The following is a 27,126-nucleotide window of genomic DNA, read 5'->3' as shown; positions in this document are numbered from 1 at the left end:
GTAACAAATTGTCAGAGACGTATACTTACGGGACAAGGCATAGCGAAAGATTAACGTAGAGAAATAATTACGACACTTCATAGTCGTTAAATGATTGGCTGTATTAATTAGAAAAGGATGCATAGTCTATCACGTGCGCGTCGTATTGTCGTAGCGCTCGCTCTCGAGTTAAGCCTACAGGAGCAGTGAAGCAGGGCTCGGAACCGGTTTTTTTTAAACCAATACGTTTAATTATTTTTACGTAGGACTGAATCATGTATATAGGTAACAAATCCACATTAGATTTGTCCCATTAAAAATGAAATAAACCAAAGAACGAAAAATAACGTAATAATAACGGTATTTTTTGTATGAAGAAAAAACCAGTTCCGAGCCTTGCAGTGAGGTGACCACTTGTCCAATTCACCAGTTCGGCCAGAAAGGCTTCCATTATTATATTGAATTGTTTTATCGAACGATCGATCGACTCTTGTGTATAATAGAAACAGACAATTGCGGCCCTAAAAAGGGCCATTCATGTCAACAATGGCAAATAAAAATAATCAACCTTTAAATATCGATTTTACACATTAACTAAAATTAATAACTCTGGCTGTTCGAGTTGTTCTTGTAATTCCGGAGCGCTTTCTCCCCCTCCAGCAACGCGTGCTTTCCCAGCTCGCCAGGAATGAGTAGTTTTGTGGCCGTTCTTATTTCGTTCTCGCCTAACGTAGTCTTCTTTCCGTGTGCTATTAACCTTCCAGCTTCACAAGCGATTTGTTCCAAGATATCGTTGACGAAATTGTTCATGATTAGGATGCTTTTTCTTGAGATACCGACGTTGATTTCTGTACACGATTTTAACACTTTGAAGAGGTATATTGAGAAGCTGTCGTAGTTCTTTCTTGCCATCTTCTTGCTGTCTTTCTTCTTTTTAGGGATCAGGCCGCCTCCTGGCTCCATGGATTTGAGTGCCTTCTTCGGAACTTTGACGGGAGGCATTTTGTTGTTATATTTGTGTATAATTTACAATCTGCGATTACGACTGGTGTAGGATTCAGAATGATTTCGCGTATTAAGTTGTCAGCAGCAAATGACCGGGTTTTTATAGGACTTAGGAGAAATGCGTAAGCCAATCACGAAAGAGAACCTTATCCTCGTGATCTTTGAATGATTTGTCGGGTAGAATAAAAATATGCTGATCTAAACTACCCACAGTCTAACACGTTATTTTATGCTTTCTATAGTTAATGTATGTACAATATTTTCGTTTCATATTTTCATTTCAGTATTAATTTAAAATATTTTTAAAGCTTTATCTTTAAGCGATTGCTATAAGACACATAAAGTTGGCATATTATGGACAGTAGTAGGGTGTAGGCAGTTAGTATCTAGATACTTTGTACCTAATACTTAATACCTAAGCATGTGTTTTTCACCAACACAATCTCCAATAAATAAATAAAACTTATTTTAATAAGGTAGGTACATTATTACGCTACTGGTAGGGGTTATTATTGGGTACCTACGGTCCTACGCTGATACAGAAAAAACAAAAGCTGTCTCATATGCTCATTCACAGCCTCATTGCCTCAAACCGGCTCCGACGTAAGTAGGTATTTGTTTCACTATAATGTTCGTAACTCCAGCCTCTTTTTCCAGAATAAGCTAGGGTTCTTTTTAAATCTATAGCTCTATGACGCCGCGCCACTTGATACCTAGGTACACACTTATATCTTAATGAAAGACGTCATTAATGTAAAAGTGCATACAACGTCCATTTATACACAAAACGACTCATCTTAGTAACATACTCTTGTCTGTTACGTCCTTTTGGCTTTAACACCAAGGTGTATGAACTATGAATGGATTTTGGGGATGGTGCGCACTGCGCACGCGCCAGTAACGGTCGCGAGCAGCTGCGCGCGCAGCTGCGGCCAGGGGTCGCACACTGTTTGCAAAAGGATATACGGGTTGTCCCTACCACAGACGGACGTAAGAACTCTGAGACCCTACGCTGCTAAGACAAAACTGAGATTTGATATTTTCCATCGTGTTTTCACGGAAACTTATGTGTCTTGCTATTTCAAAAGTACTGAGGTTGACTGAAGTAGCATGACAAATACGAACGTTTCCGAAAAAATACGATAGAAAACAATTATGCACTAGGTACTTACATCAGAAGGTACCCTTTAGTTAATTCGCTGCGTCCGGAAATTTCATCGAAATCCAATCTGCCGTTTACGTGTGAAGGAGGAACAAACTTCCAAACATCGAAGTATCCAAACATACAAAGTTTCACGTTAATTTCTTTATAAAATGGTTTTAATACAAAAAGGTTGTCGATCGCTGTCCCGCATGCGCGGGCGCCTAGATTATCGATCGAGTCCTGTTACACAAAGGACCGATATCGCGACCTTGGCCGTAACCTGAATGACAATTACATAGGTAATATACAGGGTGTTTCCTGTAACAGGAGCAATCAAATTATCTAAAGGCTGTAGGTGCTCCTCAAACTGACCAACATTTGTTCAGCAACTTGAAAAAAGTATGAATCCTTTAGGATTCCTCATTTCCATACAAAATAAATACTGCCTTCAATGTACGCTGACATCAGTGTGTTTGACGTTGCTTGTCATGCTTTAAACATAACAAAATTTGCAAAACGTTGCTTCTTAGAATAAACTTTAAAGTGTAATAAAAATCAAAACATGAGTTATTTTCAAAAGTTACTGAACAAATGTTGGTCAGTTTGAGGAGTACAGCCTACAGTTTAATTTATTGCCCCTGTTACAGGAAACACCCTGTATGTATTGACAACCATGTTTTAATTTAAGAACCAACAGGAGCTAAGATTAAAATATTTTAGGTAAATATACCCGTCTCGCTAACGGAAGCGGCTCCTAAAACTAGTGCGATAAGGACAAGGCGAAAAATCCTGCGTAAAAATATCAAAAATCGAGGTTTCGTACTCGACTGTTTCCTCCTCCAACACTTAACCAATCGTAACCAAATTTGGAAATCTAAATGATTATGACATTATCTGTGTCAGACCGTTTTGCTTTTTTGACTAATTGATGTCAGTTTTGAATAGCACTCCTCTCATTGCGGCATAGTCAATTAGGCCATTTTGGCCATTTTTGAAGGGCTCTAGCGCCTTAAAAAACAAAAATATCAAAAAAAGCAAAACGGTCCAACACAGATATTGACAATATTAATCTGTGTTGAAAAAATCATTGCTCTAGCTTCAAAACCCACGGAGGAAACAGTCGAGTACGTTTGTATGGAGAAATGACCACTCCTGTTGGCTCTTAACAATGATTGACCACAATAGTTTAAACATATTTTATTTTATTTATACTCAATATTATTTTGGTTTTATATTTCATTTTACAAAATAATCTAATATTTAAAAAAGTTCTTGCCTAAAAAGTAAAAGTCTTAGCGCCACTTGCCACATCCCACTAACCGGGGTTTAGCGGTTAAACCGTTAACCCAGTGTCAAATTGTACTGGTAACCATGGTAACTCCAGGTTTAACCGGTTAACCCCGGGTTAGTGGAATGATGTAAGTTGCGCTTAGATCCATCGTCAATAGCACAGATATTCAAACCTGCATTGAAATATACGTAACCTTATCTACCTATTTAAACTAAGAACCAAATGGTCACCCTTGGTTAGCCGCCCCTCATCTATAAAACTTGCAATTTTATTAGGTAGGTAATTTGAATATTTTGCAACTTTTTCGTACTAGCTTCACCAGCTTGGCAATAGAAAGCGCATCAGTTAAACAACTGAAAGCAGTTACAGCGACAAGGTACTAAAATAGTCAGGGATATTATTACTGACCGTACTGACCTCTGCCCTAGTGAGAACGAGAAAGAAGATGAATGAGTGAGAAAGATAGATGCATCTGCGCGGCAGGTGAGGATGTGCATGGCTGGTTGTTATCGTTTCCATATGACTGGACACCGCCAAAAACTTGTAAACATAAACGTAGTAGAGTCAGACAAAGTGTGGTAGTGTCACCATGAACGTGAAATTTCTATGAAAAGGTTTAAAGTGGCACTTTCACACTTGGTTCTGCCCAAGTCGGTGCAGAAATTAGCTTAGTTAGACAAACTCCAGATATGTGTAGATTCACGAAACCTGGCGCGGATTTTGTAAATATGAGGCAAGGCGAGTGTCCCGAGCTCCCCTATATACCTGACCTAGGTATTTGTACCTAGGGATTTTTTAAATTATTTACATATGTACTTATACAAACGACAGATACATAGGCTCCCTTAATTATATACCTGACCTAAGTATTTTTTTTAATAAATAGGTTCATATATATTTTCGATTGCAAAGCAACTTCTCTTATCGAAGAGTCAAGTAAAACTTGCAAAAGCAAAATAATAAGTACCTATTATCTACAACTTGAGGACATACCTAGGTACCTACAAACCGTCGCCGTTTTTAAAACTCTACTCAAGGATCCCTAAGGCATTCCCTCTGTGTTTCCGCTCACCGGGCTCATTCAATAATTGCACAATACACAGACAGACACAACGACACAATAACAACAGCTAGCTATGCTAAAACCAACCTTATGTGAATTACACACGTCTCAAAACCGAATGAATAAAACACTACTTACACCCTTTTGGAATCGAATGGGAATATAAAAGCATAACAGGAACAGTATCAATTTAAAATCAACCTTAATATTAAGAATTTAGGATTCAATTTGGTTTAACGGTCGTTTTATTTGAATTCCGAATAGCGCGTGCCATAAGGGTGCGCGTACGCCGCGACCCCAAGTTTTTTTGAAAAAGGAACAGTTGACGGTTATCCGTTGAACGAGACATACGTGTACATTATTAGTAATTATAAAGTAATAATAATATAGTGAAGTAATAATATAGGCTAGAAAAAGTAAAGTAAACAGAGATTAAGAAAGTATAAGTACTTAAGTGAATATTCTAATAAGTTTAAAAAGTGAAGTGCAAAAGTTGCGTTCTTAAAAAGTGATCGTTAAATTTTGAAAAAGTAAAAAAGTCAAATGCTTAGAGATCTTTTGAAATAGGTGAAGCATTTGTGACTTTGGAATAATAATAAAGCCAGTAATAACAGGACGAGAGCACAATACCTTAACGGTCATGCTTTGAAGCACACCCCTTTCTAAGAAACCCAACAGAACCACGCACTCGGGGAAACCTTACGCTTATAACATGGATTCGCCTAAAATAGTATATAAATATTACTCAAACCCGGCCTTTTGCGGGCAGAGCGAAGCTTACACCAAATATGTCAAGAGTCCGGACAGAAGAATGTCCCCCCTAGGCGGGAATTCGCCAAGAAAAGTCGAATACAGCAACAGGATCCTTAGGACAGACATTTCTGATAATCCTTTAAGGATATCTCCAGCAGGCGCTTTGAGAAACAGGGATGAGCCTCCAGAATTGCCGCCGAAGCCGCAGAAGTTCCAAAAACAGTTCCACAGACAGTCTTCTTTGATGTGCAAGCCTACACGAACTCCTGTCAGATGTAGGACAAGGAGTGAAGACTTGGAAATGGCACAATTTAAAATACAAAAGACTAAATATCATAGGAACGCTGAAAGCGACGATGGTTTGGAAGACAGCCGTGTTAAACATAGGTACGAAGTTATCAGAGACGATTTTGATGATCTAGCAGACTATTCTCCAACAAAAAAGAGGATAATAGAAGCGAATGCCAACGAAATAGAAGAATATAACGTCGACGCGCCAGATGAACACGAATTGAAAGAAATACCAACTGAAATAGTAAAGACTGTAAATGGAAGGACACATAGATACGCAATAGTACCTTCAGATGATGACGAACCAGTTAAAAAACACAGTGTTACCATATCAAGCCCAGTAATGACTAAGAAAAATATAATTGCGACACAGAAACTACATGAACTGCTATCTACGCCTAGGAAATTAAAGAGCTATGCCAGTCAACCGTCTGTAAGGATAACTCCTAATAAGGCTACAAGTCCTAATCGCTATACGGGGACCCCTCAAAGAATTATGCATAGTACACCTACTCATGGGGTTACACCATCAAAATCATGTGCTAACTTGACGTCACCAAGAAATGCTACGTCTCCTATATCGCCTAAAGCTCAACAGAAGCTACATTACGGGACTCCGGAAGAGTTTGAGAGGCATGATGTGTTTGTGACTAGTTTTAGGGAGAAGAGTCGGGAGCGGAGTTTTGATATGGACAGGAGAGAAATGAGCAGAGAGAGTAGGAGGGATTATGAAAGAAGGAGTCCAAAGAAGGAGAAGAAGAGTACAGCGATTATTGTACCCAGGTGAGTACCTACCTAAAGCAGATTACTTCTGTGTAACTTCTATTTCGTGTACCAATAGTAGATCAAGATATAATGTTTCTTGATTTTGTTGTTGTATTAAATTACCATGACCAATATAATCCCGAGCGAAAACTCGTAAAGGTTGACTGGTAGAGAATGCCATTGGGCATTAAGTCCGCCATTTGTAGGTACATTGTTGTACATAGGTATTTTGTGCAATAAAGTTTAAGTAAATAAAAAATAAATAAAGTTGTTAAGGGCGACGTGTATTATGTGAACCCTCGTGGCTGTCGCTGTCGCTCCGCGGCGGGTTGAGGAACGGCAGCCACACAAACACTGAACAAAAAAAATTATTTTGCCCCACGTTAAATTCAGCCGTTAACTGGCATCTTCACTAGAATCCTAAAAAATGGTTCCTATACCTAGTTAGTGCAGTCAGTCTCTAAACGCGGTTAAGCCTAATGACTAAAGTAGGTACCTAATTCATGATTCTGAATTCGAGCAAAAATCAAGAGGTCCTTGACCACTCGCCAGTGCCACCTGCGCATCCGCTTTTTTTTTCAAAATGCACGATGCACGATGGGTTATATAATTATGGCACCAGACATTGCAACATAGACAGGTGCTCAAATGCTAATCTGCTACTAATAATTTATGTACATAAAGTAATGATATCACATCAAAAACATATAGTAGTTTTAGGTATACTAAGGTATTACTGCGCCCTATTAGGGTCCACGTACTGTACACCTGTCATTAAATTGAATGTGTTTTGTACTTGGTTGCAAATAAATACAGTTGGAGCAAAAATAACATTTATTGCAAAAACTTAAATATAAATACAAACTAAAAATATAAAAAATAAATACTTACTAAAACACGTCCCGGGCTGTCCCTGACGCAAAGGTGCCCATCACGCTCGCTGCGTTGCCGCGTTGTATTGCGATGGACAGCCTTTGCATCAGGAATAAATAAATTGAAGTTGAAATATCGTTGTTGACTTTGGCGGTAAAAGATTTGGCCTCTGACACAAGAGCAACCCACTCTGCCCTATTCTGCGTCACTTCTCGCCTGGCCCGTAGACAAAATGCCAATGGCTAACGCTACGTAGCGAACGAAACCCAACTGTCACTGTCACACTAATATGGAAGAGTGATAGAGAGACACAAAGCGATTCGACGAAGCGCAAGCGATCGTCACCTTGGCTAGGCCTCCTATTACGCCAGTACCTACTCCGAGGGCGGACAGCCCTAGTAGCACGGTCGCATTTTTATCGTTTATCACCATGCCTGTCACGTTCTAACAAGTATGTAAGTGCGAAAGTGACGGGCATAGTGATAGTCGATAAAAATGGAACCGTGCTGAGCCCGCAGGTCTTTTAGGGCTTCGGTATCTGCTTACAAGAAAATAATATACAGTAAACTTTTAAACCGTTTCAGGGTAGCAGCACCACCATCAGTGTACTCCGAGGAGACATACAAGTCCTTCAACAGCACGAAGACCATGAGCGCTGCTGCCGCGTCACTCACTATAGCGGCCTTGATGCTCACTCTGAGCGGCGGACTCACTACTGGACTCAGCTTTTATATGATGTATACGGTAAGGATCAATAAACACACACATAGATACAATCCATATAAAATCATGAGCGCTGCGGCCGCGTCACTCACTATAGCGGCCTTGATGCTCACTCTGAGCGGCGGACTCACTACTGGACTCAGCTTTTATATGATGTATACGGTAAGGATCAATAAACACACACATAGATACAATCCATATAAAATCATGAGCGCTGCGGCTGCGTCACTCACTATAGCGGCCTTGATGCTCACTCTGAGCGGCGGACTCACTACTGGACTTAGTTTTTATATTATCATGTATACGGTAAGGATCAAATAAAACGTAACTAGGTAGGGACTGTTTATAATGCATGAGTGTTGCTATCGTTTTAAGGATGACTCACTTTAGAACGGCCTGGGCCGGGACATCCGACACTTCGTTTTCTATACAAAGCATCACGTGATCACCGCGGTCATAGAAAATGAAGTGTCGATTGTCTCCGCCCGGACCCGGACCGTTCTAGCGTCAGTCATTTACAATCCCCAATTACCAGCATTTTTGGTACTATGCCCCAGGGGCCCTCTTTAGATATAGATTTTTAGTTTTCAAGTGGTAGTTTTAGTTTTATTGAGTAATTTGTTGTTATTTTCAGCTTGGCCGACGGTACTATCTGGACTTTGGGGTGCTCGCGGGCTTCACCTGTTTCCTGTTGGGGCTCTTAGGGCTGCGCTCGCGCCGTCACCAGCTGCTGCCGAACAGGAACTACATCTCAGGTGAGTACGCTACATTTCAGGTCATAATTATGTAGAGTAAGGCTCACTTAATTGCACCATTCCACTTTCCACTAACCCGGGGTTAAACGGTTAAACCTGGAGTTACCATGGTTATAACACAATTTGACACTGGGTTACTTACCGGTTAGTGAATGGTGCAAGTGGCCCTAAGTGTCCAAACACACACGAAAAAAGTAAACTCTTTGAACGCCAAGAACGCCCTTAAAGGCGTCATGAGCTGTCGTGCACATAAGAGCCAAGTACGCAGGACCGTCTTAAACTATGCTGGGGACATAAGAATTTGGGGGCCTTTTGGAAAGTAAAGAAAGCTAATTAAACTAACATTTTTCTACTATGATCTTCCATTTATGGGTAATCAAATATACTGTTATTGTCTGTCCTTGGGAGCCCCCTGAGGATGGGGGCCCTGGGTACGGGCCCCGTGTGCCCTTATGGTAAAGACGGTAGGTACTGGTTGCACCAAACTGTTTGTCTTCGTTAAAGAGTTCGCTAAATTTTATTGTAAGTACCTATGGAAAGTTTCATAGTAAACCGCCGCGGCGCGCCAGGTGACGTTGATCAGTCTGTCAAGTACGGATGGTACAATTGGCACTAATGTCCAAAAACTCAACCCACTTTTTGATCGCCAAGAACCTTTATAGGCGTCATGAGCTGTCGTGCCCATAGAGCCGCGAACGCTATAAGTGCTAGCTTAACCCATGATTAGGGTTTGCAATCCGGATCTGAAATGTATGAAATTATCCGGATCTGGATCCGGATCCGCGGATCTTCCCATATATTTCAGATCCGTCGTGCAAACCCTACCCATGATGTTGGCGTGTCCACGATATTATTAGAATGACAACGGCGGTCGAAACTGACATACTTATAGGAAATCCCTAATCAAAATAAAGAATAATCGTTAGTTCTGACCATGATCTTCGTAACAATACGAGTAACAATATCCAAACAAGTTTTCTCTAGGTACTTAGGCATCTAAGACTATGTTTACTACAATAACATCGAGAATATAAACTAAGATTTTTACCAGACTTATCGTTATATCGTGAGATTATCGCGTAACTTTTCCACAAGCAATATTCTAATCAACCTTAAAGAAAATGCTTTATAACTCTTTAAACTCTCGCGTTTTGTACACATATTTAATTACACAAACATATTTAATTTTCATTAACTAATTTCGGGTAGTTTAGTGATGTTTTATTATTAATATCTCCGTTGACATTTGTTGAGACGTCAGTCTTTCTGTGACCACAGCTGGTGCAACTCAGCTGAAACGTCGGAATTAAAGGTAAAAACAATGAAATTATATCGCGTTAGACCCGTTTGTGTAATTAAATATGTGAAAATGCTTTAGGTATTTACTAACTTAGTTTTCTAATATTAAATACCCTTCTTTTTTCCAGGATACATCGTTCTCTCCTCGTTCTCTCTCCTCAGCGCCTTCGGTCTCCTCTTACTCCTCTCCATCCAGCCCACGCCCGGGACGCCGCTCAGCGACATAACCTCAGGCGCCGTGTGCGCCGTGTCAGCTTTATCGCTGTTCGTGGCGACTTTAGGAGTTTTAGCGTCGTACTGCTGCGCAAGAGATCCGCCGGATAACAGAGTAGGGACAGTGAGATGGTATTAGATAAGCACTAAGTGACATAATATACCTTTTTCTCAGCACTCTTAATTTTTCTATTAAATGACTGCCAGTGAGACCTGTGAGATCGAAGTCTTCATACTCGTAAGAAGCGCCCTTGTCTGTAAGGATCCTAACAGCAGTGTTCTAACCAACAAGGGAACGAATCAAATTGTTTGACTTGTATTAATTTTATTTTGTTTTAAGCAGAAACCAGGGAAAAGTGGAAAAACTGACTGTTTCGGGCCAGACGCGGGGGGTGGATATAGTGGAAAAATTCGCTGTCATCGCGTAAGTCTCAGTAGCTCAGTTGGCGTTTCCAGTCCAACTGGTGGCCAATCTTTTGTGTTATTTTCAAATCGTTTTTTCACGTTTCCTGTAGGTAAATTGATTTGGGTATCATAATTAAATCCATTATTGAAATATGGATTAGGTACCTACCTAGATTTAGATAATAGTAATAATACTGTAGGTATGATCTTTAAAGTTAAATGTGAAGTTTTAGTGTAAGGCCTGAGTGGACGCTCATGTTGGGCGTGAAGCGGGGCGGGGCGTGCGGCGTGCATGTTAAACAAATGCAAGCGTAATAGGAGCGGCCTTAGTGCACGCTGCTCACATCACGCGTGAGCCCGACGCCACGCTGCACGCCCCGCCGAACGCTCCGCTTCGACCGTCTACTCAGGCCTTACACTAACACTTATTGGTGGGCAGATACGTACTGCTTAAAAACTTAAAAAGGATATTTTGTATAAATGTGGAATAAATGAATATAAGGTCAATAACAATAATATTTTAATGTTATTTTATTAAGATATATATTGGGGCCTATGACGATCGTATTTAACCATAGGGTAAACAGATAAAACACTCATCTTTTACTGACAAATGTGACGTTATCTTTGAAAAGGGACCTTATTGTCGATGGCGGTTACGCCGTTATTAACGATGCTCCGATATAAATACAATGCCGCGCGACGCTGTGCGGCGTAAGCGCCATCGACAATAAGGTCCCTTTTCATAGATAATGCCCCAAATGTTTGCGTAAAGACGGGTGCTTTTTCCATGATGACACGAGATCATAATAGGCTTAAATATAAGTGCTAAAAGTACGTCAACGTTTTATTTAGAATATTTACCTTACTACCTATATAAGTAAATCATGTAGGTAGGTACCTATTATTCGCTATTGGTATGTGATTGATTGTGATTTTATTTTGTCTGACCATGCTCTGAGAGGTTAATACATAGGACATGCTGAACAACTTTTACTATGAAGCCAGCCCCGAAATCGCGAAAAAAATCTGGTGTTCAATAGAAAGGGCCTTACCATTATGTCCTTATTGCGATTCTGTTTAGGGCCTAAACTGAATGGCTAAAGGACGGAGCTATGCGACTTAATACATAGCTCCTTCCTTTAGCGGTTCAGTTTAGGAGAAAGAAGGACATCATGGTAAGGCCCCAGATAGCATTGTTTTTGCGTTTTCGTTGTGTTGTGACCCACACATTGACTCCTAAAGGTATGGTCAGACCAACAGACATAACACATAACTCACATAACAAAATCACTTTTGTATTTATGTTCGTCCAACATTTTTTATAAAAGTTGTGTGTTTTTCACTAGATGCCGCTATTTTTTACTCGTTTTGATTTTGTTTGGTTAACGCCATCTAGTTCTAACGATACGTAGGTACTACAGTACTTTTTTTAAATGTCTTATTAATAGTTATTAAGAATGGTATACTATCCATCTTTAGGTATAATATGGGGCATTATCGATGAAAAGGGACCTTATTGTCAATGGCGCTTACGCCGTACAGCTTCGCGCGGCATTGTATTTATATCGGAAATCAGAAATCAGAAATCAGAAATTTATTTGCTTAAAACACGGTCAGTACAAAGGTATACAGAGGTATTAAGTTTCACATGCTTTGTCAGTAGAGACATGCAAATATGGAGCATCGTTAATAATGGCGTAAGCGCCATCAACAATAAGGTCCCTTTTCATGGATAACGTCACATATATATGACTGGTCACACTTTCAATGGGACCATATTTGAGATTAAACTTATCTTATGCTTGATTATGTCATTAATTATCTATTGCCAAAGCCAAATTTTTCTCTGTATATTGTTAAGAAATATAATAAAGTTTTATATTACACTAAAAATATGATTTGTATCTTATTGCAACATACTACTTACCTGGCCTACTAATCATTTTCAGGTCCCAGTCTGACAACTCTATATACACATGAATAATTAAAATACATAATACCTACCTACAATGTAGGTCCTACATACATACATACGGTCCAAGGAATGAAGAATAACCTTATACTAGTCGAAAATAGTTTAGAAACTGGATTTTCGCGAAAGATTGCAATATGGGGTTTTCAAAATGAGTGTAGGTAGGTACCTAGTATTTTTGAAACGCCATTGACAACGCTAAAAAAATAACCCAATAGTTGCAAATAATTTCATAGGCTGCTTACTATTAGGTAGGTTGTATGCTTGTTTGCCACCATTTATAAATATAAATTATTAGTGCAGTAACAGCTGTGTAAAACTGAACGTCAAGTTAATTTTTTTAAATATTTGGGTTAAAACAAATGTTATCGATAGAATTTTAAAATGGTTTGAATTTTCTGGATTATTTGAGCTAAGAATCATATACATGTTTTTGGTTTTAAATAATTTGGAAATTGACTAGACCGCATTATCTAATAAGGAAGTAAACTGTCGTAAAACGGAACGGTACTGTTAGTAACAAACGTCAATCACTTTCGCGAGATATTTCTAATTTGATAACAAAAAATAATTAAAACAACAATAAAATTAATATGTTTTCTTGATAAAAGCAAGACTCAATAACATAAGTGTAAATCGTACCACCGTTTGTGATGCATTTGATACCTAGTTAAGTGATTTTAGTTAATTCGTCGTGTTATTACAAACCAATCAGGTAAGTCTTTGTTAAGATGTATTTTGCATTTGGATGTTTATAACTTGACCTTTATCTTTAAAAAGTTATTTTAAAACTATATGTTTAGGTTATTTTTTTCATCAACAACCAGACAAATGGGCGTTAGAACTGATAAACATGCAAAATATGTGGAGCAGAGATTGTATTCTAATGAGAAATTAGTCAATTTTCATCTTAATTACAGTAACCGCAATCAAATAAGCGTTATCTAAACTGTAAACTACCTTGTTTTTGGTATTAGTTTCATCTATAACATGTAAAGTGGGTACATCTAACTTAATTCTAAAGAAATACTCTTACAGTATTTTAAATCAATTTTGATTGCTTAATCTGCAAAAAAAATCTTGACCTCCTTTTTAAAAAGGAAGGTGACCATCATTTGTACATCATGTAGGTAACTAGAAAGTGAAACAAGTAAAATAGGTATAGCCATCTTATTCAAAAACTATTAAATAAGCTAATATGACAAATGTATTGTTACCTACATCTACATATTAAATGAAAATGTAGCGGCTTACAAAGGCAAAAATACTAATAATTACTTAAACCAGCCATACTCTAAGTGTGTTCCGCGGAACCCTAGGGTTCCACGACACCCCTGCAGGGGTTCCGCAAGAAATTAGAACACTATGCTTTAGTCGCCTCGAAAAATTTTACTATGCCGCCACCGTATTGTAGGGTTCCATCAAGTATTTCGCTTTCCAAAAGGGTTTCGTCAAAAAAAAAAAGGTTGAGAACCGCTGACTTAAACAATAAGAGGGATGAACACATTCAAAAACACCAAATGTGAAAATCCACAATTGCACTCTATGTAAGGATTTTGCAGATTTAAAATGAATAGTTTGACGAAAGTCAAATAACATGAAAAATATATAGCAAAAAACAAATAGCTTGCGTATAGCCTATCCAATTTATAAGATTAAGTTCGCTATAGATTTACTATGGCGTACTTGATCTTATAAAACCAGACAGACTATACATACGCGTACATTTAAGTTGGTACTACTCTCTAACATATTAAGTGAAAGAGTCATCATGGCAGTACGGTATATTCGGGTAATTCAGAAAGAAAAAATTGCAACAAAAAGTGGCAGATAATTTAGAAAAGGGAGTCTTATTACAACGGAATATGAGTGATTTATGAATGATTTCCAGGATTACCCAATTTCTGAAATTACCTGAATACACTCATATAAGTTATAAACTTTAGGAATTTATTGAGACTTATCTTCTCGACTTTATTATTTTGCATAATTGTTTACAGAAAAATAGATTGGTTCTCAGATATATTTGTATTAAGCTTCGAAATAAATTAAAAGTGGAAAAATTCACGGTCTTGGGTGGGACTTGAACCCACAACCACTGGATCACTAGTACAGTGCTCTGCCATCTGAGCTACCAAGACTGTACCCAATTCAGTGAATATTTCCACCATATATGAGCCCTAGGGAGGCTCATAGCGACATCTACCGTAAGAGTCCTACACTTCTTAAACGGCTACCAGAGTTCCAAATCACATTGGAAATTCACCAGTAATGATGCGCTATCCGATACTGAATTTATTTATTTATTTCAAAGCTTAATAGCATCGTTCGTAGACATTTCTGCTTAATACAAAATTAATATTTGTATTATTTTGTATATATTGACTTGACTTACTAACTAATCAAATCAGTTAGGTACTTTTTATGAAACATCAATACAATGTGTTATTGTAAAGTTAGCATGAGACCATATTTTGTGACATGACAATGAATCCGCATCTTTTGAATGAGTTGTTCTAGAATTTCTAGATTTTTAACTATATAAGTGCGACCACACCACCACTGCTTATAAATGGCGGCCGTACGGAATCTAAGAATACAGAATAAATTTAAGAATACATATCAACAAAAATACAGTTACCTTAAAATAAATTTGAATTACAAATAACTATTAACATTAAATTATACACTGTGCCTCTAGAACCCATTGTAGGTCATTTCAGTGCCTCCAGCGTGTACCAGCAGGATTTCCAGGGATGAGCTGAAGCAGACTGTTGGAACTGTCATGTATTCGCTAGGTGCACGACTGGTGCTGCCCTCATTTTGTCGGACTTTCGTTAAATCTTATGGAGTAAAATTAGTTCAAGCGGCTGCCCTAGTACTAATGTCGGACATTCCATAAGATTACCTGTGTTTGTGACGATCAGCGCCACTTCCCCCTCCACCGACTTCGCACCTTGCCAATAATATCGTCAAAAAATTTGTGGGTAATTTTTAGTTGCTAAGCAGGACAGTGTGCATTGAGTTGTTTGAGTTGTTCTGGCCGCTTGTAGATACATCTAAGAGGGCATTGATGTATAATCGGATGAAATTTTTATAAAGGGGTCATAATTTAATTAAAGATCACATGGCCACTCAAACCTAACCTAAGCTAATCCTGTACTGGCAGTAGGGAGACACTCCTGACTTCGGGCAAACTCGGTTCCGTTCGGCTCAGCATTGCTCCGAGCGATTATTAGGGTTGACACAGCTTGACGTCCCTTTGCGTGCACGTACACAGATAAGATAATCACTTGAATTTTGACAACCCTAAACAGCCGAAAGGGATAGTGCAATAAGTTAGAAAGGGATATCATGATTCGACCCTGAATGGCTGTCAAACTTCGGTTTTGTAGGAAGTGTCCTTTCTGTACGGTAGTACTATTACTTATTCTGTGGTACTGGTAGCATAGCAACTCGGTTTTGTAAGCGTCTCGGACCTTAACCCACTTCTCTGGTAATAGTCCGTTTCTGATGGGTTATCGCAGATGTTTTATCACTTTTCGTGTTATTTATATATTGGTACATTTTAAGTACCTACGCTTGTACTAACGTAAGTCAACGTTGGTGAACCTTATGTATTTGCAATAAGGCTTATGAAGTTAACAGTACGACGATTGCACTAATAAATAAAATGCTATTAATAATGTAAGTGTGTCAGTTTGTAAGCTTCAAGCTTTGTTTATGTTTAGCTTAGTATCCTGGAGCGCGGAATAGTATCCTGGATAATAGGTACAAATCTTAGGTACCTACCTATCACGGCAAAAAAAAGTTAATATTATAGATAAATTCTTGTCATTAGAGCAGGTGCCCGTTTCTCAAAAGCTTGCAACTTGTAATACAAGATACTAGTGGCTCTGTGCGCTGGAGACTCCGCGAACCACCATTTGGCTACGTCATTAATGTCATTATAAAAAAAACTAAAATAATATCGCCCAAAAATTCTCTAGGTATACTTATCGAACTCAAAATGGTACTAGAATCGGGGATCGCAAATTGCGGGGATCTTTCACTTTTACTCCAATGAAGGCGTAATTAGAGTGACAAGGAAAGATGCCCGCAATTTGCGAACTTATTTTCGCGGTTATAGCCCTGTAGGGGACAACATCCGAACAGACATACTAAAGCATGCAAAAGCATTTTTGTCCAAGCTGAATAGGAGACTCTCGTTTCACTCGGTCAAAGAAGTGCGTGTCCAGAGTGTCAGAGTTTCCGTAGACGAAGTCACGGGCCGCTGCTAGTCACTACATAGTATAAAACAAAGTCACTTCCCGCTGTCTGTCTGTATGTATGCTTAGATCTCTAAAACAACGCAACGGATTTTGATGCGGTTTTTTTTAATAGAGTGATTCAAGAGGAAGGTTTATGTATAATTTGTTAACCCGTGCGAAGCCGGGGCGGGTCGCTAGTTCACAATAATTCGGTGACCCGAGGTTATCCGTAATTGTTACGACAAGTCGTTTACTTCATAATTAAACTTTTAAACTAAACTTTAAGACCGGTAGACCATTATTTATTGTTAAAAAAATTAAGAGTGTTGTTATTTTTAATAATAAATTCCGTGAGGCTGTCATATTTTTTTTTATGTTGTCAAGTGTCATTTGTTTTAAGTTGCTTGATGTTTATGTTGTTTATACAAAAATGTTGAGGTTTCGTACCGTTCGTAGTTTAGTTATGGTAAACAAAGCTATGATAAGGTATGTGTCGATTTCTATTTCTAGTGCGTAGGCTTAGATTAGCAATAAATTTATAAAAATCATTATATTTAGTGTATATGGGTGGCCGTTCTTTAACCCACTAACGGAGCGGCAGCTGACGTTCAAAATACACTTCTAAAGGTGGCAGCTTACGAACCCAAACGGGACTAATGGCGTTATTCATAAACGGCTGCTAACTTAATCAGTTGATGATCGTCGCTTGTCCCTATCTGTCGTAATGCCACAGGGAGGGTCAAACGACGATCATCAGCTGATTAACTTAGCAGACGTTTATGAATTAGGAGGTACATATGTAGCTAGCGCGCCCTCATGCGAATAATAATATGAGAAGACAGGCGACAGAGAGGTATAGAAAGATATACATGCTGCGCCGACCCCAAGTGAATGAGAATGGGACAAGAGCAAGCGGATGATGATGATGCTACGGTACGAAGCAGTAGGTCCCGGGAAGTAGTATGTAGATTAGGGACTATCATCACAGAATAATAAGGGCTGATTAGACGGCACGCGAACTCGCATGCGATTTTAGTTACATTGCGGACTGTTAGTTCCGTCCAATTCAACCGACCGATCAAAACCCGCAATGTAATGAAACTCGCATGCGAGTTCTCGCGCAGTCTAAATCAGCCCTAAGGCTTCTATTCTGGATAGTAGACCACAGTATATCGTATTTACAGAAGCATCAGTGACAATGCGTGCACTGTCGCGCATGCGCGGAATATAGCGTTGTGGAAGGATCTGCCTGGACCGATTCAGCCCTCCGTATGGCCTATCGCCACCTTAATTCCAGCAGGTAATCTTATTTCCCTACAAGGCTGTTTCACCACAGTGACATTGTCAACTGACAGTACCAATACATGTACAGTCGCCATCAGATATATCGGAGCGGCCAAGGTGCTCACAAATATCTGATCATGCCTCTATTGTCAAGGCGTTAGAGTGCGTGCTCAGATATTTTTGAGCACCTCGACAGCTCCGATATATCTGATGGTGACTGTACATACGTGTACGGCTACTACCTGTTGGCACTGACTTATTCGCTAGCGTCTGCGTAACTTGCGGCCTAGCCAAGGTGACAACCGCTTGCGCTTCGCCATCGAATCGCGTTGTGTCTCTCTATCACTCTTCCATATTGGTGTGACAGTGACAGTTGCGTTTCGTTCGCTACGTTCGTTTGCGGATAGGTTTTTTTTAGCCTATTTGTGTTTCCCACTGCTGCTGGTTCTCCATGACTCCCGATTCAGCGCTTCTTCCGGCCAGTTGTTAAGGTTTGTTTTATGGCAATACTGAAAAGTTACGCGTTTCTGAACCAAAACAAATTATGACTAACGAAAATGCGGACAAACTAAAACTACATTATGACTTAAAACTTTTTGCGAAACAATAGAGACCCTCGTTTATCATATTAAAGAAAGAGAACAACACAAATGTTTGAGCAAACGCGTCCATGTTTAGGGCTGATTTAGACGGCGCGCGTGTGCGCATGCGATTTTAGTTACATTGCGGACTGTTGGTTACGTCCAATTCAACCGACCGATAAAAACCCGCAATGTAATGAAACTCGCATGTGAGTTCTCGCATGCATCGTCTAAATAGGGCTCATTTAGACATTTTAGACGGTGCTAGTTTCATTACATTGCGTCATTTGATCGGTCGGCTGAATTGACGTAACCTCAATGGTCCGCAATGTAATGGCTCCTCTACACGATGGGCCAACGCCGGCCACTCCAAGGGACGCAGCCATGCGGTAGAATGAGATAGCAATATCACTTGCTCCCTCTAACGCATAAATGCGTCCCTTGGAGTGGCCGGCGTTGGCTCATCGTGTAGAGGAGCCATCACTAAAATCGTATACGAGTTCTCGCGCTTTTTAAAGGGACCCACTAATTAACAGTCCGCCGGACGGTATCGGCCTGTCAGTTGTTCGGAACTGTCAACTTTTTGTTCTAACTGACAGGCCGATACCGTCCGGCGGACTGTTAATCAGTGGGCCCCTTAAATGAGCCCTTAGTGTGGCATGTGGCAGATATGTAAGTTATTTATAACTCATTAGTTATTGTAAATTATAACCGTTATCATTGCAGGGTACATAATGACAGACTACACCGTTAGGATAGCAGCCGAGTCTCTGCTAGGAGGCAGTTCGCAGTATAGGACATTATGTGAGTATTGTCTATTCTGAGCTTTGTTTTGTCTGGCAGTTTTGTCAATAGAAAAAGACAGCAAATTTGAATAATATTGGTGAAAGGATTGATCTATCATACAAATGACTTTCTTTGAATTTCGCTCCTGTTTCTACTGACCAACTTGTTTGACCGGCTATAGAAAAGATCTTCTGTAGAAATATTTCGTGCTTTAAGTTTGACAACCGTAGCTGCTAAATAGCCCAAAGGTTAGTTCCATGATTCTAAATAACTCTATGGTTCCCAGATAGATAATAAGGCTATTACTATTTGATCTCTGTTTGGCGCAAAGGTTAACTGGTAAAGTGTCACTCTATGGATCTTGCTAACTACTATGTAAACAAATCGCCATATTGAAATCGTCTCTGAATGTCAATTTACTAGAGACTTTTGTTTACATAGTTAGCAAGTTCCATATACGTAATGACACTTTAGAGAATGCCTTCTGGCATTAACCGTTTCGTTGCGTGTTCCATTTTCGAAAACTTTTGGCTGTGGCGGCGAAAAATTAATTCATAACACGACAGACGTGCCTTAAGCCATAGAATATGATGGCACGCCTATCGTGTCATACGCCACAATTTAAAAACATTGATGACACGCCTGTCGTGCCATCCGCACCGAAACGGTTAAGTTCGCGTTTTGTACAATTTTTACTGTGCAATAAAGTTGAAATAAATAAATTAATGGGCCTCAAAAACCCACACGTTAACACAAAGTATTAGATTTTAGACAAATGTTTTATTTGCTCCAGCTCATTCCCAATCTGTTAACCTGGTGACAGAGGACCTGGTGGCAGGCCACCGACCAGACGGCAGGATGTCCACTGTCAGGCGGTTTTTCTGTCTGTTCGTCACCTTCGATCTGCTGTTCACGAGTCTCATGTGGCTCATATGTGTTATGGTGAGTATACCATCGCCAACACTGTTAACTGACAGTTCGTAAACATTATTACGCAGCGTACTACGTAGGCGAACAACACGCGAACGCGAAGCGAAGCGATGCGGCGCGGGGTGAATCAATCCTTTGATACCTATAGAAGTGTCCTACGTGGGCGATCTCGTTGCGAACGCGAACGCCGTGGGACCGCCGCGCCGCGCCGCGCCGCTTCGCTTCGCGTTCGCGAGTTGTTCGCTCACGCGCAGCGTTACAAAACACACTTCACTTTACACACGACAGACCCTCGCTACGCTCAAGCTTCGAGCGAGAAAAGTGTATTATAATGATAATAGAGACAATGGCCTTTGTTTGAAAGATTAAGGTTCGAAGCGAAAAGTTCACCTCAGAAGAGCCATACTATACTCTATTAATGATTTCTTTGCAGATAGCTTTAATATGTAATTTATTAGTTCTATTTATATAATTTAATACGATGCTACTCTTTGTGCTTTATTGCATGACATATGTAAATATTATAAATCTTTAAGGAAATGTTTGTCATACCCTTTTAGGGTCCATGAGGTACTTACTTGTATAAATGTTGTAACATGTCTTGTTGTAACCATGGTGCAATAAATGATTGATTGATTGATTCAATAATTGTATTGTTTGTTTTAGATGAAAGGTGAAACGCTAGAGCAGATAGTAAACCGAGAAATAGTACACTATAGCATTAAAGTATCTCTGTTCGACATAGTGCTGGTGGCGATATGTAGGTTCTTCTTACTACTGCTATTCTATGGCGTGCTCTATATACATAACTGGAGCGTTATAGCGGTACGTATACATATTATTAGTAAAATGAAAAAAATTAAAAATCATAATCATTTAATTCAGAAAACAGGTTCCATAATTTGGTTAGTAACTCTTAACTTAAGACCTATGTCAGAGAAATAAAAAAAGCACATAAATCACTTAATTCGACAAATTAAAATCAAAATTAAAACAAAAGATGCAAATTGGTATAGCAGTAGACTATAGTCCGGCTTAAGAGGACAATAAACCACCCTTCTCCATACGAAGTTTTCCTGGATATTAATATTAACATTATATAAATTATATAAAATATTTTTAACGACTTATTGTATATTTCCTGTCCTTATTATATTTAACAAAGCTGTGCCCCTTCGTTTGATTTTCTCGATTTCTTAATAATCTAAGTATGTACCTACTATAAAAGTTAGGCGTAAAAAACAAATTCCATACAAGTTTCAAAAAATTCCTAACTGTTAATAATAATTTAAAAATATCGATATTTTTTCATGCTGTATTTTTTATACTTCCAACATCTTTTCGTTCTCACTACTGAGGTGAAAAGTTATAAGTACCTCGACCAAAAATATATGCAACACGTGCCTTTTGAGTCTCTAACTATGCTCTAGATCAGCGGTCGGCAACCAGCGGCAGCGGTAATATTTACAAACGACAATGTCTGATAAAGTCATAAATATTAACAAAGTGCGGCCCGCGTCAACTTCCTTAACTACTATGTGGCCCTTGGCTGCTAAAAGGTTGCCGACCGCTGCTCTAGATTCTAAATTAATGTCATGAGATTTATTTTTCACTTATTTATCGTCCATAAATAACGTTATTTTTTTTTTAGCTTACCACGTCAGGAACGTGTGCCTTTTTAATAGCAAAAGTTTTTGTATTCGATGTGAGTATCATTCATAGTAAAACTATTAAAATGGATTATATCACGTACATATTGAATTTATTCTACATCCCGACGTTTCGAACCGTGGTCAACGGGTGGCCCGTTGTAACTAAATATCGTGGTAACCAAAGACAATATTATCATTCATAGTGTTATAGTGTATCATTATATTGTTGCCGTGTTTTTTTGAAGTGAAAACTTCTTTAGCGGCGCTGTGCACTTTTTGAGGTGGGGAAAAAATGTTAAACTCGCGACAGATCACGTGACCGTAAGACGGACACGTGACCTGATCGAAAAACTGTTACATGTAATGTCATTGAGTTTTTCTTTATTGATTTAAATGCTCGCTCTAACTGGTATTAATATAGCTCGAGTACTAACAATGATGTGCTTAGGGGTTTCAAGTGATGCGACAAAATAACGCTAGATGGCGTTAACCTCAATTATACATAGTGCATTTTGCACTAGTCATTGAGTTTTCACTTCTGCCGGCACTCCCTGAGTGCAACCCGTTGTTTTTTTTTTAATTATTTATTATTAAAAAGAGAAGTTACATTAATTACCACCTATATTACATAATTATTTTTGTGATCACAGTGGCCGAACGCGGCGGAACCGGTGTTCCAGGTGTTCCTAATCCTGGCCTCGTTCACGCTGTCCTGGGGCGAGGCCTGGTTCCTGGACTTCCGGGTGCTCCCCCAGGAGCTGCAGGCCAAGCAGATCATAGAGGCTATAGGTTGGTGCTTATTATATACTAGCCACCCGCCCCGGCTTCGTCCAACAGTGGCCAAACGCGGCAGAACCGGTGTTCCAGGTGTTCCTAATCCTGGCCTCGTTCACGCTGTCCTGGGGCGAGGCCTGGTTCCTGGACTTCCGGGTGCTCCCCCAGGAGTTGCAGGCAAGCAGATCATAGAGGCTATAGGTTAGTGCCATAGACTAGGAATCCTCTAGACGGAGTTTAGAGCAATTATTTCATGAAACCGATGCTGCCAAAAATACTGGGGGACGAGGTGAGCGAGTCCCGTGCCGTGATTGGACCGTTCAAAGACACGGACGTCACACAAAGACACTTTGACTCGAAAATGGAGTAAAACTTAGCGTAGCGGTAGCGCTACTATGCTCAGTCTGGAGGATGTCTTGTCTGTGGGTTAGTGCTTATTATACATAGTGGATTTTTTTATTGGGTCAGTGAGAGCAGCTACCAGGTCAAGTGCTGCTACGCGAAAATGGTCTTAGAAGACCTTCCCTCAATTTCAAATTATAGTTCGTTTTTTTAGCATTAGAAATAAGGTAAACAATCTTGACGTGTCTTTTTATTGAAAAACACGTTTGAAAAATAAATAATGGCAAATATGTAACAGTTATGAATCTATCATTTAGGTATATTCTTCTGCTTTCATAAGTAATAGTTACTGATTTTTAAAAAGCGTTTTTCTATAAAAAAACATGGCAATATCGCTTACCTTCTTTCTAATGCTAAACCCATTCATATCCGGGATCAAAAGCTTGTATGGGACCAAAAAAAATAACGGCTAGAGAAGCCATAAATCGAGGATAACTTTTCCCATACAATTTGTATATGTATACCAGTTATATCAGGAATATCGTTTGAAATCTTCACTCATCTTCTTCCTCGCGTTGTCCCGGCATTTTGCCATGGCTCATGGGAGTGATGGGGCCCTCTTGGCAACTAATCTCACGAATGGGCACTAGTTTTTACGAAAGCGACTGCCATCTGGCCTTTCAACCCAGAGGGTAAACTAGGCCTTATTGGGATTAGTCCGGTTTCCTCACGTTATCCTTCACCGAAAAGCGACTGTGGTAAATATCAAGTATAAGTTCCGAAAAACTCATTGGTACCAGCCGGGGTTTGATTCCGCGACCTCCGGATTGCAAGTCGCACTCTCTTATCGCTAGGCCACCAGCGCTTCTTTGAAACCTTCACTATGCTTGGTATTCCTGATTTTCATTGATTGACTGTTGAAAAACATTTTCGTTCTTTAAATGTGAATGAATTTTGAGTTTGTTTTGAAGCCTAAATTGAGACATAATTTTAAGTACAGTCACGCCCAATAATATCGATACGGACAAAGTACGACCATATATTAAGGTAGTTTATACATATTAAGTATTGGCACTTTTTCCGTATCTATATTTTTAGACGTGACAGTACATACAAGCCGCACCATGTATATTACCTATATGATTGAGGACTAATCATTCTATAGATCTGCTTCTACGTATGAATTAGTTAACATTCATCTAGATTGCCCTCATTGTAATACACAGTAGTCAAATCAATTCAACAGTTTAGTTATTAAAACAGTATGGTGACTTGCGAAGAGACGATAGTTATGTAATCAAAATTGGAACAGCCTACCTTAGTCTTTTAAATATATTACTTCTTGACACTGTATACAAAAATTAGGAGATTATTTTTTCAAAAGTATGATAGTTATTAACCACAAGGTTAATAACTATCATACTTTTCATGGCGATGGTATATACAAATATACCATGGATTTTTAAGCATTAGAAAAATGGTAAACAATCTTGACGTGTCTTTTATTGAAAAATACTTATGAAAAATTAATCACGCCTAATATATGACACTTATTATATGCAAGCATAAAGAAAGCATTCTTTTTTTTATTCATAAGTAATAGTTACTATTTTTTTAAAGCGTTTTCCTATATAAAGACTCCTCAATATAGTTTAAAAATTTTCTAATGCAATAAAAACGAAGTAGATTGAAATTGAAATCATTTATTGCATACCACATAGTAATGATATCTGTGGTATCCAGCAGGCCACCATAACCAAAACTCAGAACGGACGCCGCTCTTACCCGGGAAGCCTCAAGGCGTGGCGTCCACAGTAGGAGAGTCTACTGCCCATTGGTTTTCACCAGTGGATTCACCCGCCGACACACCTCGGCCGGGGATACATCAGCTAATACTTACACAAGAACAGGTCAGTTCATGTTCACCTTCCTATATATTACCATATCGGTTTCACTTAGTGTAAGGCCTGAGTGGACGCTCGCTCGGCGACGCGTGCAGCGTGGCTGTGGGCTCACGCGTGACGTGAGCAGCGTGCACTAAGGCCGCTCCTATACGTGCGCATTTGTTTAACATGCACGCCGCACGCCCCGCCCCGCTGCACGCACAACATGAGCGTCCACTCAGGCCTTAGACTTATCCCACAGGAAAGGCGAGCGAATGCGTGTGGAGACAGGTCGGCTGCAGGAATCTGCTGCTTATTTCAGGTCACAGGACAGGGTCAGGGGACAGTTAAGACGAGAGGGTAATGCAGGTGCTGGGCATCCCTGCGTTTCCTTAAGAGCCAACAGGAGTGGTCATTTCTCCATACAAACGTACTCGACTGTTTCCTACGTGGGTTTTGAAGCTAGAGCAATGATTTTTTCAACACAGATTAATATTGTCAATATCTGTGTCGGACCGTTTTGCTTTTTTTGATATTTTTGTTTTTTAAGGCGCTAGAGCCCTTCAAAAATGGCCAAAATGGCCTAATTGACTATGCCGCAATGAGAGGCGTGCTATTCAAAACTGATATCAATTAGTCAAAAAAGCAAAACGGTCCGACACAGATAATGTCATAATCATTTAGATTTCCAAATTTGGTTACGATTGGTTAAGTTTTGGAGGAGGAAACAGTCGAGTACGAAACCTCGATTTTTGAGATTTTTACGCAGGGTTTTTCGCCTTGTCCTTATCGCACTAGTTTTAGGAGCCGCTTCCGTTAGCGAGACGGGTATATTTACCTAAAATATTTAAATCTTAGCTCCTGTTGGCTCTGTGCCGTGGTGGATAGTCCTCGATCCCAGTGCGCCCTCACGAACGGCAGAGAGGGTGAAACGCCGGAGTGGGTTTAGTGGGTAGGGCCAATCAAGCCAGCCAAGGGCTCTTGCCAGGAGAGGGGAGATGAGCGGCGAGTCCCACACACCGTGCATAAACGCATTCCCACTCCGTCAAAAAAAAAGGCGTTGTAATGTCTTACACCATAAATCGTAAGGCCATACCACCATAAGGCCTATATATTCATAATTCCCATTTTGATAACCAGCTGGTTACCCAACCAAAGTTCGAAACGGACGCCACAAATATGAAGCAGCTTATATTTTACGTATGCAAACATTGCAAACCTATGCGCAAGCAGCGAAAAGTTTCAGTAAGTTAGACAAGTTCTCAAAAATTGTGTGAGAAGTTTCAAAAATTTGGTAACTTGACAGCACATCAACCCCTATAGTGCAAATGACATTCGGATGGCGTGACGTGACGTACGCGTTTGCGTTACGTGTCATTTTGTATGGGATTTTGAGTTTCCAAATCGTCCCGCTTGGTGCGTTGTCAAAATCCTATACAAAAATAGACAACGCGAACTATCGTCACGCTATCGAAAGAAATTTAATTACACTAGGGGTTCAGTACGGAAATAGTACTACGCTTATTTTTTTTTTATACTTAAAAAATACGATAGCACTCAGATAGTTCTGGAATGCATTCTGGCTCCGATAAGTTAAAATACTGGTGCAAAAGTCGCCGTCGCGCGTGGTAACCTTGTTGATTAACTAATAAAACTTCGGCTACTCATAAAGGGGTCTTGATTAGTCAATTGAGGGCACGTGTCCTAGCGTTCAGACTGATCATCCGTCCTACGAATGATCACTGGTTTCTAGGAATCGGAGCGCACGGCCGTGCCCCCGCGAAGGCAAGGCAAAGGGCACTGTCTACCTTTTCTTGAGTCACATTTTTACTGGAAATCTTCCGTGTCAGGAGAAAGTTGGAAAGTGGACCCTGGGCACCAAAGCAGTAGCTAAGGACCCAACCGAAACGCTAACGGCGTTATTCATAATCGTCTGCTATTTAAGTTAATCAGCTGATGATCGCCGTTTGTCGCTCTCTATGGCATAACGACAGATAGGGACAAACGACGATCATCAACTGATTAAGTTAGCAGCCGTATAACACCAGTGTAATTTAATCCTTAATTAGTCCAAATAGCTTTAGAACACGACTGTTTACATTTCATGTCG

General features: G+C 39.6%; 4 protein-coding genes across 4 annotated transcripts in view; 3 read left to right on the top strand and 1 right to left on the bottom strand.

The window, feature by feature from the left end:
* The window catches only part of LOC134659156 (GILT-like protein 2), a 186,962-nt gene that overhangs the window by 8,202 nt on the left and 151,634 nt on the right, over positions 1 to 27,126 (top strand). The gene's annotated exons all lie outside the window — the stretch shown is intronic.
* LOC134659287 (late histone H2B.L4-like) lies at positions 493 to 1,011 on the bottom strand. The gene has a single exon (XM_063514940.1). It carries the CDS (start codon positions 979 to 981, stop codon positions 580 to 582), a length of 402 nt encoding a protein of 133 aa, XP_063371010.1. The 5' UTR covers positions 982 to 1,011; the 3' UTR covers positions 493 to 579.
* Positions 5,024 to 10,293, top strand: LOC134659201 (uncharacterized). Its single transcript, XM_063514830.1, has 4 exons — positions 5,024 to 6,309; positions 7,749 to 8,049; positions 8,522 to 8,642; positions 10,070 to 10,293. Exons 1-4 carry the CDS (start codon positions 5,195 to 5,197, stop codon positions 10,291 to 10,293), a joined length of 1,761 nt encoding a protein of 586 aa, XP_063370900.1. The 5' UTR covers positions 5,024 to 5,194.
* Positions 13,061 to 27,126, top strand: part of LOC134659181 (steroidogenic acute regulatory protein-like) — a 40,736-nt gene continuing 26,670 nt past the window's right edge. Inside the window, exons 1-8 of the mRNA XM_063514814.1 lie at positions 13,061 to 13,249; positions 17,969 to 18,084; positions 19,376 to 19,453; positions 20,229 to 20,377; positions 21,032 to 21,190; positions 22,017 to 22,070; positions 22,668 to 22,806; positions 24,877 to 25,043. Coding sequence (XP_063370884.1) covers positions 19,384 to 19,453; positions 20,229 to 20,377; positions 21,032 to 21,190; positions 22,017 to 22,070; positions 22,668 to 22,806; positions 24,877 to 25,043 — 738 coding nt within the window. The 5' untranslated portion in view covers positions 13,061 to 13,249; positions 17,969 to 18,084; positions 19,376 to 19,383. The remainder of the gene's footprint in view (positions 13,250 to 17,968; positions 18,085 to 19,375; positions 19,454 to 20,228; positions 20,378 to 21,031; positions 21,191 to 22,016; positions 22,071 to 22,667; positions 22,807 to 24,876; positions 25,044 to 27,126) is intronic.

Source organism: Cydia amplana, chromosome 24 (assembly GCF_948474715.1).
Source record: "Cydia amplana chromosome 24, ilCydAmpl1.1, whole genome shotgun sequence".
Taxonomy (NCBI): Eukaryota; Metazoa; Arthropoda; class Insecta; order Lepidoptera; family Tortricidae; genus Cydia; species Cydia amplana.
This window is presented reverse-complemented; position numbering and strand designations above follow the sequence as displayed.

Coding starts and splice junctions, on each gene's coding strand:
- LOC134659287 (XM_063514940.1), bottom strand. CDS start 981: ATGCCTCCCGTCAAAGTTCCGAAGAAGGCACTCAAATCCATGGAGCCA.
- LOC134659201 (XM_063514830.1), top strand. CDS start 5,195: ATGGATTCGCCTAAAATAGTATATAAATATTACTCAAACCCGGCCTTT. Junction 8,050..8,521: donor GCTTTTATATGATGTATACG/GTAAGGATCAAT, acceptor TGTTATTTTCAG/CTTGGCCGACGGTACTATCT. Junction 8,643..10,069: donor GAACAGGAACTACATCTCAG/GTGAGTACGCTA, acceptor TCTTTTTTCCAG/GATACATCGTTCTCTCCTCG.